Raw genomic sequence first — 14,939 nt, 5'->3', positions numbered from 1 at the left:
ATCATGTGGAGCCACTGATGACCTCAAAGAATTCTTTTCATTACCTTGTAAGGTAAATTGATAGGCGAAGGGTTTTGAGATAATGCCCTTTGACTCAGTGGTTCTATTTCCACTGATAAGGAACTGCCACAGCATGACTTTACAATTCATTGTCATCTGCTAGGGACACATTTCCGTCCCTCAGTGACACTCATATCTGTCTCCAGGTAAATATGAACTATTCAGTGGCGGCAGTGCCGCGATCGCTGGAAAGCTATGGTTGTAAATGCGCGTAAATACGGTAGATTAAATAAAAGTAATTTCTCATGTATCATTATAATATACGTAATTTTTCCTCACTGATTGTGAAATGTGAGGTAACATCTTAAAATAAAAGACGTGTGCAGTCACAGTTGTGACGAAAGCAGAAGGGAGACGTGTGATGCGTGTACTGCAGAAGCTGTAGTGCTGCTCCACACCCGCTCTCGCCCCTGCGGTCGGCTCGCGCCGGCAATATTAAACACTCGGGATGTCGCCATCTCGGCTCCGGGAGGCTCACGCCGTGTCGGCGCGGGCCGGCCGCCAGTGTGAACACCGCAATTCAAAACAATGTGTCTGATATCAAAGTGGGTGGCGGCCCGGCCAGGCTCGGTTCAGCACGGCCGGCAGTGTGAACGCAGCATTACAGTAGCATCCAACTTAATAGAAGACATCAATCAAGCAATAGAAAATATAGAACATACATGTGGCATCTATCTACACTTACAATAAGCATTTGACTGTGTTGATATGACCATATTGTTGAACAAACTGTGGAACTATGGCATTAGAGGCACAGCCCATAATCTGATTAACTTCTATTTGATAAATAGGAAGCAGTTTGTTTCTATTAGCACTAGAGAGCGGAGCATACAAATCAAACACCACTGACATTAATTTTGGTACTCCACAGGGGTCAATATTAGGACCACTTCTTTTAATTATTTAAGTTTATGATATTCAGTCTATAACAAACCAGGCTACAGCTGTTTTCTATGCAGGTCATACCACATTAATATGCCATAGTCCTAGCTATTTGCAGCTTGAAGTGGAACACAATGTTGTAGCAGGCATAATTCTGCAGTATTTTAATGAAAACAAAAATTAAATACTCCCCCCCCCCCCCCCCATGAACCATGGACCTTGTTGTCAGTGGGGAGGCTTGTGTGCCTCAACAATACAGATAGCCATACCATAGGTGCAACCACAATGGAGGGGTATCTGTTGAGAGGACAGACAAATGTGTGGTTTCTGAAGAGGGGCAGCAGCCTTTTCAGTAGTTGCAGAGGCAACAGTCTGGATGATTGACTGATCTGGCCTTGTAACACTAACCAAAACGGCCTTGCCGTTCTGGTACTGCGAACTGCTGAAAGCAAGGGGAAATTACAGCTGTAATTTTTCCCGAGGGCATACAGCTTTACTGTATGGTTGAATGATGATGGTGTCCTCTTGGGTAAAATATTCTGGAGGTAAAATAGTCCCCCATTCAGATCTCCAGGGGGGGACTCTTCAGGAGGACGTCGTTATCAGGAGAAAGAAAACTGGTATTCTACGGATGGGAGCGTGGAATGTCAGATCCCTTAATCGGGCAGGTAGGTTAGAAAATTTAAAAAGGGAAGTGGATAGGTTAAGATTAGATATAGTGGGGATTAGTGAAGTTCGGTGGCAGGAGGAACAAGACTTTTGGTCAGGTGAATACAGGGACATAAATACAAAATCAAATAGGGGTAATGCAGGAGTAGGTTTAATAATGAATAAAAAAAATAGGAGTGTGGGTAAGCTACTACAAACAGCATAGTGAACGCATTAATGTGGCCAAGATAGATACGAAGCCCACGCCTACTACAGTAGTACAAGTTTACATGCCAACTAGCTCTGCAGATGATGAAGAAATTGAAGAAATGTATGATGAGATAAAAGAAATTATTCAGGTAGTGAAGGGAGATGAAAATTTAATAGTCATGGGTGACTGGAATTCCATAATAGGAAAAGGGAGAGAAGGAAACATATTAGGTGAATATGGATTGGGGCTAAGAAATGAAAGAGGAAGCCCCCTGGTAGAGTTTTGCACAGAGCATAACATAATCATAGCTAACACTTGGTTCAAGAATCATGAAAGAAGATTGTATACATTGAAGAATCCCGGAGATACTAGAAGGTATCAGATAGATTATATGATGGTAAGACAGAGATTCGGGAACCAGGTTTTAAATTGTAAGACATTTCCAGGGGCAGATGTGGTCTCTGACCACAATCTATTGGTTATGATCTGTAGATTAAAACTGAAGAAACTGCTAGAAGATGGGAATTTAAGGAGTGTTACCTGGATAAACTGAAAGAACCAGAGGTTGCACATAGTTTCAGGGAGAGCATAAGGAAACAATTGGCAGAAATGGGGGAAAGAAGTACAGTAGAAGAAGAATGGGTAGCTCTGAGGGATGAAGTAGTGAAGGCAGCAGAGGATCAAGTAGGTAAAAAGACGAGGACTAGTAGAAATCCTTGGGTAGCAGAAGAAATACTGAATTTAATTGTTGAAAGGAGAAAATATAAAAATGAAGTAAATGAAGCTGGCAAAAAGGAATACAAAGGTCTCAAAAATGAGATCGATAGGAAGTGCAAAATGGCTAAGCAGGGATGGCTAGAGGACAAATTTAAGTATGTAGAGGCTTATCTCACTAGGGGTAAGATAGATACTGCCTACAGGAAAATTAAAGAGACCTTTGGAGAAAAGAGACCTTTGGAGAAAAGAGAACCACTTGTATGAACATCAAGAGCTCAGATGGAAACCCAGTTCTAAGCAAAGAAGGGAAAGCAGAGAGGTGAAAGGAGTATATGAAAGGAGTATATGAAAGGGCGATGTACTTGAGGACAATATTATGGAAGATGAAGTGGGAGATACGGTACTGAGTGAAGAGTTTGACACAGCACCGAAAGACCTGAGTCGAAACAAGGCCCCAGGAGTAGACAACATTCCATTAGAACTACTGACGGCCTTGGGAGAGCCAGTCCTGATGAAACTCTACCATCTGGTGAGCAAGATGTATGATACAGGTGAAATACCCTCAGACTTCAAGAAGAATATAATAATTCCAATCCCAAAGAAAGCAGGTGGTGACAGATGTGAAAATTACCGAACTATCAGTTTAATAAGTCACGGCTGCAAAATACTAACACGAATTCTTTACAGACGAATGGAAAAACTGGTAGAAGCCGACCTCGGGGAAGATCAGTTTGGATTCTGTAGAAATATTGGAACACGTGAGGCAATACTGACCTTACGACTTATCTCAGAAGGAAGATTAAGGAAAGGCAAACCTACATTTGTAGAATTTGTAGACTTTGAGAAAGCTTTTGACAATGTTGACTGGAATACTCTCTTTCAAATTCTAAAGGTGGCAGGGGTAAAATACAGGGAGTGAAAGGCTATTTACAATTTGTACAGAAACCAGATGGCAGTTATAAGAGTGAGAGGCATGAAAGGGAAGCAGTGGTTGGGAAGGGAGTGAGACAGGGTTGTAGCCGCTCCCTGGTGTTATTCAATTTGTATCTTGAGCAAGCAGTAAAGGAAACAAAAGAAACATTTGGAGTAGGTATTAAAATCCATGGAGAAGAAATAAACTTTGACAGAATTACAATGTCATCGGCGAACCTCAGAGACGGCAAAGGACTTGTAAGAGCAGTTGAACGGAATGGACAGTGTCTTGAAAGGAGGATTTAAGATGAACATCAACAAAAGCAAAACGAGGATAATGAAATGTAGTCGAATTAAGTCGAGTGATGCTGAGGGAATTACATTAGGAAATGAAACATTTAAAGTAGTAAAGGAGTTTTGCTATTTGGGGAGCAAAATAGCGGATGATGGTCGAAGTAACGAAGATATAAAATGTAGAATGGCAATGGCAAGGAAAGTGTTTCCGAAGAAGAGGAATTCGTTAACATCGACTATAGATCTAAGTGCCAGGAAGTAGTTTCTGAAAGTATTTGTACGGAGTGTAGCCATGTATGAAAGTGAAACATGGACAATAAATAGTTTGGACAAGAAGAGAATAGAAGCTTTCGAAATGTGGTGCTACAGAAGAATGCTGAAGATTAGATGGGTAGATCACATAACTAATGATGAAGTATTGAATAGAATTGGGGAGAAGAGGAGTTTGTGGCAAAACTTGACAAAAAGAAGGGACCGATTAGTAGGAAATGTTCTGAGGCATCAAGGGATCACAAATTTAGCATTGGAGGGCAGCGTGGAGGGTAAAAATCGCAAAGGGAGTCCTAGAGATGAATACACTAAGCAGATTCAGAAGGATGTAGGTTGCAGTGAGTACTGGGAGATGAAGAAGCTTGCACAGGATAGGGTGGCATGGAGAGCTGCATCAAACCAGTCTCAGGGCTGAAGACCACAACAACAACATATTGAAGTTGGTCCTGGAGGCAAAAAACTCATGAAACCCAATTTTTAATGGGTGACAAATACATAAAAAAAGAATACTCCACCTAGTTTCTTGGCTTGGCGCTTGATGCCGACTTAAATTGGTCTGTTCATGTAAATGATATTTGCAGAAAGCTATCTATTACCATATTTGCTCTAAGAAAACTGACACCTTTTTGTAACATTACCACTCTGAGGCAAATTATTTTGCACTATGGGATAGCAGTATGGGGATCCAGCAGTAAGGGTAATATGAAAAAATTACTTATCCTATAGAAGAAGGCACTTAGAATTATTGGAAGAAATGTGCCAGGGAATTCTGCAGAAATTTGTACCAAGAATTTAAAATACTACCTGTCCATAACCTGTGTGTACTTAAGATATTCACTATGACAGTAAACAGCAACAAAACACTTAATAAAGAAAAACATGACCATGACACTAGAGGTAGAGGGAGATGCCACAATATCTCTCATACAATCATACTTGATGAGAAAGGCCCTCACTATGCAGACATAAAACTACCAAACAGCTTCCACCTGAATATCTCCAAATTGTCCACCACAGAATTAAAAAAGAAATTAAAATTATGGTTCCTAAACAACCTTGTGTATTCAATAGGTGAGTTTCAAAATTCAGTACATATGTATGTACTGCATGCAGTGTATTGCAATAGCAAATTGTTTTTATATGTAGTCCATATATGTAATATTGTTCTCTTGAGTAAATTTGGAAAAATTTGTGTAGATAATAATACCAGGCAATAATATCTAACACTAGCAAGTAAGGCTCTGACTTACCCAGAAGAGATTAGTTGATGTCAGACAAAAAAATAAAATAAATAAATAAACATACTTTTTACACATATGCCATCATAAAAGCATAAAATAAGTAAAAACATTCCTACAATACATGTTTGCTCCGGCAGATGTGGAACCAGTGCGTAAAGCATCTGTAGCAGAGCTCTGTAGGTTGAATATTGTAGGTTATTGTGTTCATAAACAAATGAAAACATGTTATTTAGTGTGGACTGTACTAATACAAATCAGTTATATCTTATCATAATAACATTAAAAAAAAGTCTTTTTCCTAATTTTCACCTTCAAAATGGTCAGTGTGTACATTCAGTCCACAGTTGCATTGAAATAGTGTTACAAGAGGGACTACCATGAAAGTATGAAAATGTAGCAATAGGTGTAGACAGATAACAAAATCCAGTTAACAAATCATCATTAAGTCAATTCATTTGACAGAGCAGAAAAAGCAGGCATTAGCAAGTGTGTAATTCTGCATGTTTTTCACTTTTAGATCTACAGGGTACAGAAATCGAGGTAGGGACAAAACTTATCAGGAATAAGTTATCTTAAGACTTCTTTACTGATTGTTGATCTGCCTTTTAGTGACAGAAGAGGTAAAACTCTTCTCTCCAGCAAGATTAGAACCAAAAACTTATGCAGTCTTCACCTGGAAGGAAGAACACTTTACTACTAAGCTAGCCTACAACTGTAACACACATCACTCCCTTGTCACAGTGATGGCTAAGATATAGAATTCACAATGTATATGGTGAAGGAATCTGCAGTTTCTGTTGGAACAAGCTTTCTGAACTCAAAAATACAAATTTGCTACCTCTGTATCATCCCTTAAATTAGTATCATTCAAAATATTTCATCTAAATGACAAGAAATATTGACTTAATTTACTATGATATTTCTGATCTACTCCAGCAAGTAAACTGATGGTCACATAGTTGCTAAAAGCATTCTGCAATGTTGCCAATTTTCTATTATACCAGCAACAGTCAGAATATGTTTGCTCAGCCAATGAGTTTCTGGGAGGCTCATGCTTCAAAGACACAGCAGCACCAGCTGCCACTACATTGATTGGGAACAGAAATACCTAGTAAAGGCCAATGAGTTGTGTTTGCATTTATGTAACTACATTTTGGTCTAAAGCACAGTTGCGAATAATATCCAGATGCACCAACTGTGACTCAAACATCACAAATAAAAAACAGGATACATTATTTGGGCTGCTCTTCCCTTCAGTAGCTGTCATAGCTATTTTCATTTTTCTGCCGCGAGTGAACTGCGAATTAAAACGCTCATTCACCTGATGCGATTCACTTATTTATCACCACCAGATACTATTAACATTATGGGCAAATAACATTCATTTTAATATTATATACCTAAAACAGTTTTCCTTGTGACTGTGTTCACTGGCATCAATTCTAACACACAACAACATAAATGAAGAGACAACATAACATATCACGAACATCCACTAAGAAATTTCATGAACTCCGAATAGCTTATGTTTCAAATCAGAAAAGCAAACTGTGCAAGTAAATCTTTCACAGTGATCGAAAAATAGGACTCAAATGCCACAAAGAAAAATCAGAGAGATGAATAACTGCAGTGCAAGCTATTTTCCACCTTTTGGTAACATGAAGGGAGAAGTAGTTGCAATGAGAATGTGAAATAAGGAACAAAAAATGCCACAATTATGTCTTGAGTATGTCATTTGTGCTGGAAAGGCTAACGTGATCATTCAGTACATAGCACTTTTCATCCAACCTTGTGTGGACTACTGTGGTAGTGTTCAGCAAATAGCAATATGGACTTAGGGCACTGTTGCAAATATGGCGTAGATAGTTGATTCATCTGCCTAGTGAGCAGAAGACACAGGTTCAAATCCCAGCTTTAATACAAATTTTCATTTGTTGCCAATGAACTCTTTCATTGACCGAATGCAGCAGAGACTGAAATTTCTCCTTTCTGAACATGTTCTATGAAAGGTTTGGCCACTAGAAATCACTCATAAATACTTGTATGTTAGTTATATCTTTACTACTGCAATTCTCAATATATTAAAAAAAAATCACCTTTGAAAATGAGTGCTGTTAAGCAAAAAATATTTCGACCTATTGATATAACTGAATGCATGCATAGTGTCTTGTAAGTGTAAAATTACATGTTTGAATCTTGCTATTAGCAGCATCTCTTTATTTCATTTAAATTTTGTATTTATTAAGAAATAGAAATGTTAACACATTGTGAATGGATCTCGGGTTTACTCATGTTTCACGTGAAATCCACTGTGGGTGAATCCTAAGATAACGCCATCTTCTCATGTAGATTTTAACTACTTCATATTGTTAGGTTTTACACCAGTAGTCAATGTATCAAACTTGATTACCTTTGTCTATTTTTGCTTTCAAGCAGTTAATATTTTTGTATTGAAGTTTCTCCTACTTTTAGAGATGACCCTATTTAGAAAACAGAAGGAAATGAACAAATCTTAAATATGTTGGGAGGGTTTTGCCCTGATTATTCAGGTGTTTCTCATGACAATGAAGATCCAGATAAATATGCAAGTGGATGTTATTTGTATGTTCTCAGGGTGACTCCAGTGACAGCGACATGATTGGACATGTAAAGGTGCATTAGATGTCTGTGTCTTCAACTGACTCTGGCAATAACATGGAGGTGACTCTGTTCTTGTGTATGATTCTTTTGTCATAATGTTAATTAATTGACTATTACTGAATCATGTTTTTAAATAAAATATGATCTTTTGATTTTAAGTACGGATCAACTCATAAATGTGTGTGTTCCAGAATTAATTAAATTTTGGTACAAAAATGAGAAACATGAAACAGAAAATAAAGGCCTTTTTTCTTGTAGATATTTAACAGTATTATTAATATACAGAATCTTTTTTGCTTGACAGTAAGGCATTTCACTTATCTGAATCAAATTTTAATTTACTTTCATGGAACCATTAATTAATAATTACTTTATTTAAAATTACAATTTAATATTCATGATGATGTAAATAAAATAGAAAGAAACTTCCACATGGGAAAAATATATTAAAAACAAAGATTCCAAGACTTACCAAGCAGGAAAGCGCCGGTAGATAGGCACAATAAATAAAACGCACAAACACACACACAGAATTTCGAGCTTTCTCAACCGGCGGCTGTTTCGTCAGGAAAGAGGGAAGGAAAAGGAAAGATGAAAGGATGTGGGTTTTAAGGGAGAGGGTAAGGAGTCATTCCAATTCCGGGAGCGGAAAGACTTACCTTATGAGGAAAAAAGGATGGTATATACTTGCGCGTGCACACACACACACACACACACACACACACACATCCATCCATACATACACAGACACAAGCAGACATATTTAAAGGCAAAGGTAAGGTAAGTCTTTCCGCTCCCGGGATTGGAATGACTCCTTACCCTCTCCCTTAAAACCCACATCCTTTCATCTTTCCTTTTCCTTCCCTCTTTCCTGACGAAGCAGCCGCCGGTTGCGAAAGCTCGAAATTCTGTGTGTGTGTTTGTGCGTTTTATTTATTGTGCCTATCTACCAGCGCTTTCCCGCTTGGTAAGTCTTGGAATCTTTGTTTTTAATATATGATTTAATATTCAATTTGATAATCAGTTACTCTAATGAGCTGGTAATGTATTGTACTTAACAGTGCTCAGAAATATTATATTCTTCAAAAGCATCTTTTTTCATTTTCTGAGAGCTATGTCATACTCTTTTAGGAAATTGATGTTCAGATGCCAACCTTTAAATCCCGTAAATAGGAAGGAAACTGAAGAGGGGCAGTCCTTACAGTCCCATAGTGAGTGGAAATTTTTGTTTATTTGCAGTATGAAAACCTGCCCCTTAAGTCTAAGGTAGTTCATAAGATGTACACTGTACTGAAATGCTAACAACAACAATAATAATAATATGAATCACAGCTTGTACCTTACCAGTCACTGGTCAGAAGATGAAGGTCTTGAACATTGCCAGGAAGCTAAATTCTGTTGGTCTGGTGAATATCCACTTGCAGCTGCCTGCAGCTGAGAATGCATATGTTCAGCTATATTTTTAACGTGTTGTATATCTGGTCGTTCATCAGGATCAGGTCTGATACAAACAGCCACAAGTTCCCGCAGCTGATAACGAAACACCAAAACTCACACTGTGTATGGGCAATTCATATAAAACAATGCACATCTTACTATGATATAGTCTGTAATTACACAAATATTCACACCACATTCTTTATCAGTATTTTCAATTTATTTTGAAAAGCATTTCAACATTTTTTGTAAATGGTACGGTTCCATATTTAACAAATTCCAAAGAGCAACATTAGGCCATGGAAAATGTGCAGATACTGACAATATCATGATTTAGAAACTACAAAGAATGTAAAAAACAGATGAGGTAGTTTTTTCAAAAGAAAGATTGTGTCATCTATGATCACAGGATAAAAAAAAAAGTGTGGACGGTTAAAATTAAGAAAAAAGAACAAGAAAATAATGAAAAAAAGGGAAAATTGACAAATTTGGATAATAGTGACCAAAGGGTGATTAATCAATATTACTTTGCTTAAAATCTCTCTCCCCACTCATATTAAACTATAAAATTAATTCAAATATGTTATTCACAACTGAAATTAAAATCATAATGACAGATAAAATTTTTTCCTTCTTTTAAGAACACATACTGTGTTAACTCTACATGAGAAGTTACAACTCAAATCTTGACTTTGTCTAGCAAGGAACTACTCTCCTTTCTAAAGCATTGCTTTACCAAATGAAGCACACCAGAACACCTTGTTATTTATTTTATTACGAGTTCTGTTGATTCCAATAGCAATAGAATTGCTACGATATGGCAGACTGATGACAATACTTCTATCAACCAATGGTGCATCATAATACACAAAATTGCACGATAAAGCTACAAACATGCACACTCATTTATGCTAAAAATTCATTTATTGGGTAAAATAATTTTTTCAACGGGCATTCTTTCAATTTGGTTTTATAGTTTGGAATTTCAAGAGCATGTTTTATATGTCTTTAGATAGAGCTTTGGATACTTTCACACATGAGTAATGCAGTCCATTCTGCTAAAGGATGAAGTTTGTCTGGTTACTATGTAAGTGCTGTTTTGGCCTCACATTGTGGCCATGATATCCCCTACTAGTTTTGAAAAAAGAGTGATTTTTATTGATGAAACTCAGAAGGTAGAAGATATATTTAATTTGTTAGCAATGTACCTATCCAAGAATATAGGGCCCCACTTCCTGTATTTATTATCCATTACATTTTATATTTATATCCTCTTGTTCTGTCTAAGTCACTTGAATTTGCATGTAATTAGTGCCAAGATATAGATTTTACCATCATTTAACATCTTTGGTATCTGTAGATGTCACTAAGCATGTGTTCTTTAAGTTAACTGTTAGTAGGCCTGTGTTATTCTCCATACAATGAGTCATGACTAAAGTTATTTGATAATTATGTGTCATACGTGTACTGCCAAACCATGTCCCAATAGGTCATGGGCTCAGGTTACACAAGCAGCAAAAATAAAGTTTTTCCACGAGAGAAAACTGAAATTTGTAAGTTAAAAGTGTGGAAATTAACAAGTTTGTTCACACAATGAATGTGGCACAAATGATTGCTGCACATTTCGTTCAACTAGAAATGCTGTTGTGCAATAATTATGAAACATGGACAGTACAAGACAAATCACTACTCATCGAAAACAATATTTGGGAATATGTATCTGGAGGCATACCATAACTCACAGTGTCTGGTGAATGTGAAGTGCTTGCTGCTGCAGAAGCTGCATACAAAGCATGGCTAGTGGCATGTTGAAAAGCAAAAGCAGACTTTATTTATCCATCATCAATCCCAGCAAGCTGAAGCAGGTACAGAACTGCACTACATCATGTATGGCTTAAACTCTAGTCAATCCACACATCCAAAAGACCTGCTCACAGAGCAGTACTGCTAAAACACCTCATGCTTCACAAATTTCAACCTACTGCTAATGTGACACAATGAATTCTTCGATGCTGTGGATAAGTTACAAGCAATGGATATTGACATATATGATGATCTGATGTCAATAATACTGCTCTACAGTCTTCCAGATAGCTATGACAGTTTTAGGTGTGCTATCAAATCCTGTGACAATCTACCAGCTGTAGAGGTAGTAACGGTAAAAATCTTGGGGGAAAAAATGCAAGCGTTCAGAAAGACAGTGAAATTGCAAGTGCCACAATGTTTGTTAAACCATGTAAGTATTTCATGAACAAGCCAAAACATACTGCGAGTGACAGAGACAAAGTGGAATGAAAATCAGAACAAAACCAAAAAAGAGAAAAATAAGCATAAAAATGCAGTTTTTGTAAGAAGCACGAGTATGTTTTCAAGAAGAAGCTAATTGTGCAAGCTGCAAGCAATGTTGAACAATCTCCTTACTGTTTCTTTATGAATGAGCCTGCTCTGAAGTTTTGTGACTATTCTTTGGTGCATATGCAGTGGTCGCATATCACATATGTGCAATGATTGAAAAACATTCACAAATGACAGAAACGTGAGATAATTTAGTGATTTCGGACAACAGTGCTACACAAGTAACAGTATAGGTTACAGCCTGAACCAATCTCATTTCATTGGTAAAGGTTTTGGACAACAATCATACAGTGACATTTTAGGAAGCTCATGCAGTTATACAGGATAATAATGGTAAAATCCACATGACTGCAAACAGGTTTGCTAACCTCTCTTATTTACAAGTAAATGGTCTAGAAGCATTAATCGTTATCAAGCCAGAAGTTACACTATATGATCAAAAGTATCTGTACACCCCCAAAAACTCACATTTTTCATATTTCGTGCATTGTGCTGTCACCTCCTGCCAGGTAACCCATATACTGACCTCAGTAGTCATTAGACATCATGAGAGAGCAGAATGGGGTGCTCTGTGGAACTCACAGACTTTGAACATGGTCAGGTGATTGGGTGAAAACTGTACAGGCTGAACTCATCTGTTGACTGACAGAGGCTGCTAACAGTTGAAGAGAGTCGCAATGTGTAATAGGCAAACATCTATCCAGACCATCACAGCAATTCCAATCTGCATCAGGTTCCACCACCAGTACTATGATAGTTAAGTGGGAAGTGAGAAAACTTGGATTTCATGAGCGGCTGCTCATAAGCCACACATCATGCCTGTAATTGGCAAACAATTCCTTGCTTGGTGTAAGGAGCGTAAATATTGGACGACTGAACAGTGGAGAAACACTGTGTGGAGTGATGAATCATGGCACACAACGTGGTGATGTGACAGCAGGGTGTGGGTATGGTGAACGCCCGGTGAACGTCATCTGCCAGTTTGTGTAGTGCCAACAGTAAAATTCGGAGCCAGTGGTGTTAAGGTGTGGTCATGTTTTTCATGGAGGAGCTTACACCCCTTGTTGTTTTGCATGATACTATCACAGCACAGGCCTACATTGATGTTTTAAGCATCATCTTGCTTCCCATTGTTGAAGATCAATTCGCGGATGGTGATTGCATCTTTCAACACGATCAAACATCTGTTCATAAAGCACGGCCTCTGGAAGAGTGGTTACATGACAATAATATCTCTCTAATTGACTGGACTGACCAGAGTCCTGACCTGAATCCTATAGAACACCTTTGGGATGTTTTGGAACGTCAACTTCATGCCAGGCCTCACTGACTGACATCGATAGCTCTCCTCAGTGCAGCACTCCACGAAGAATGGGCTGCCATTCCCCAAGAAACCTTCCAGCACCTGACTGAATGTATGTTTGAGAGAGTAGAAGCTGTCATAAAGGCTAAGGGTGGGCCAATGCCATACTGAATTACAGCATTACCGAACTTTTAAGTCATTTTCAGCCAGGTGATCACATAGTGTACGAAAAGTAGCATGTAAATCTGGCACACTCAATTAGGCCTCTGGAACTTGTGAAATATCACCAAAGTGGTCAAAAAAGAAAATGTGACATCTGCAATTCAGTGATGTTGATATCTCTGCATGAACTATGTGTCTTAAAGAAAGAGACACATCCACTCTCTTTACTAAGTGAGAAGGGAACTCACATTAACCTCTACAGTTAATCCACTCTGATGTCTGTGGGCCAATGAAAGAGACATCTCAAGGTGGCGCAAAAATTTTTGTGATCTTTATGGATGACCACATCAAATGGCATCAAGGCTATTTTCTTCAACATTTGCTGAATTCAAAAACCTGTCTGACAATTAGACTGGACATAAAACCAAATCCTTTCAGTCAGAAAAGGTAAAGCATACTGCAACAGAAGAATGGACTCCATCTTCAGAATGACAAGAATACAGCAACTTCTAACAGTTCCATACACATGGCAACAGACTGGTGTTACTGCACAATGTAACTGTTCACTGGTCAACATGGCTCATTGTGTGCAGCATCATTTTCCGCCGAAACCATTGACATCTAATTACATCTGAAATTGTTGCTTAACTAAAGAACTGTCTGATGGAACTCCATATGAGAAGTGGTTGAAGAGAAAACTTGTCCTGTTTCACCTTGTACATTTGGTCAAAAGGTTGTCATCCTGCATAAATCATGAAACAAACGAAAGTTTGATCGTAAGGGAGAAGAAGGGATTTTTGTAGGCTATTCTGACTGTCTGAAAGCCTACTGCGTGTGTGTATCATGAGATCACAGGATTCACATGTCAAGATTATGAGTATCATGAGATAATGAGTATCATGATATCATAGGATTCACATTTCAGGATTATGGGAATTTTGAGCCCAATAGAACTAGTATGAACTTCTGCGAAGATGGACTAGATCATCAGGAAAGAGGAGGCATTATCATGAATTCCACTCGAGGAGATTTCAATGGTGATGCAAACACGGAAGCAGAGCCATTGTCTGACAATGAGATCATTGAAGATGAGGGACTTCCAATCACTAAAGACCAAGAATTCAATACGGACAATGACTTACCATGTGGCAAGACAATTTTCAAGTGCCACACCTCCCCAAAAGTTTGTGCCAGGTATAGATTCATCAGATGTTTCAATTAATGATGCTAATTTAATTTCAGATTCAACAGCGATCAATCTTAGTTGTGTGGTTCAGATCATCAAGAGTGGTTTGAGACTACATATGATGAAATCAGGTCACTGGTAAAAAAAAAAAAAAAACTGGGGCATAGCAGACAGGCCAACAAATGAAAGGGTAACTGACTGTAGAGCTGCTTTGAGAAATAAATACACAAGTGATGGACCTTTGCCGAGGAAAAAAGAATGACGATTCAACCAGCAGTCTGAAGTTAACTTTGTGGAAACATTCTCTACAGCTGCAATACTTGGATCGTTGAGACTACCCATGGCTTTGTTAGTCAAATTTGACCTTTTTGTTTCACAGCTGGATATCACCATTTCATTTCTCACTGATGAAACTGTCACACACATATTCACAGAACAGCAGTACTTACTTGTTGAATTCTTATGAAAGATCAAAGATGTGGAGAGTGACAATCATATAGTCAAGAAGGCAAGTGAGATGCCCCAAACATTTAAATCTAGCGATAAAGTGTGTAAAGCCATTTATGGACAGCACCAAACTGGTTGGTAGTGGTATGCCAAGTTGAATGCAACCCTAAAATC

At 38.1% G+C, this 14,939-nt stretch overlaps 1 protein-coding gene across 1 annotated transcript in view; it reads right to left on the bottom strand.

The window, feature by feature from the left end:
- Positions 1-14,939, bottom strand: part of LOC126272285 (serine/threonine-protein kinase Nek7-like) — a 65,519-nt gene that overhangs the window by 4,586 nt on the left and 45,994 nt on the right. Inside the window, exon 5 of the mRNA XM_049975042.1 lies at positions 9,220-9,405. Coding sequence (XP_049830999.1) covers positions 9,223-9,405 — 183 coding nt within the window. The 3' untranslated portion in view covers positions 9,220-9,222. The remainder of the gene's footprint in view (positions 1-9,219; positions 9,406-14,939) is intronic.

Source organism: Schistocerca gregaria, chromosome 5, assembly GCF_023897955.1.
Source record: "Schistocerca gregaria isolate iqSchGreg1 chromosome 5, iqSchGreg1.2, whole genome shotgun sequence".
NCBI classification, from domain to species: domain Eukaryota; kingdom Metazoa; phylum Arthropoda; class Insecta; order Orthoptera; family Acrididae; genus Schistocerca; species Schistocerca gregaria.
Note: the sequence above shows the minus strand (reverse complement) of the source record. Positions and strands in the feature narration are given on the sequence as shown.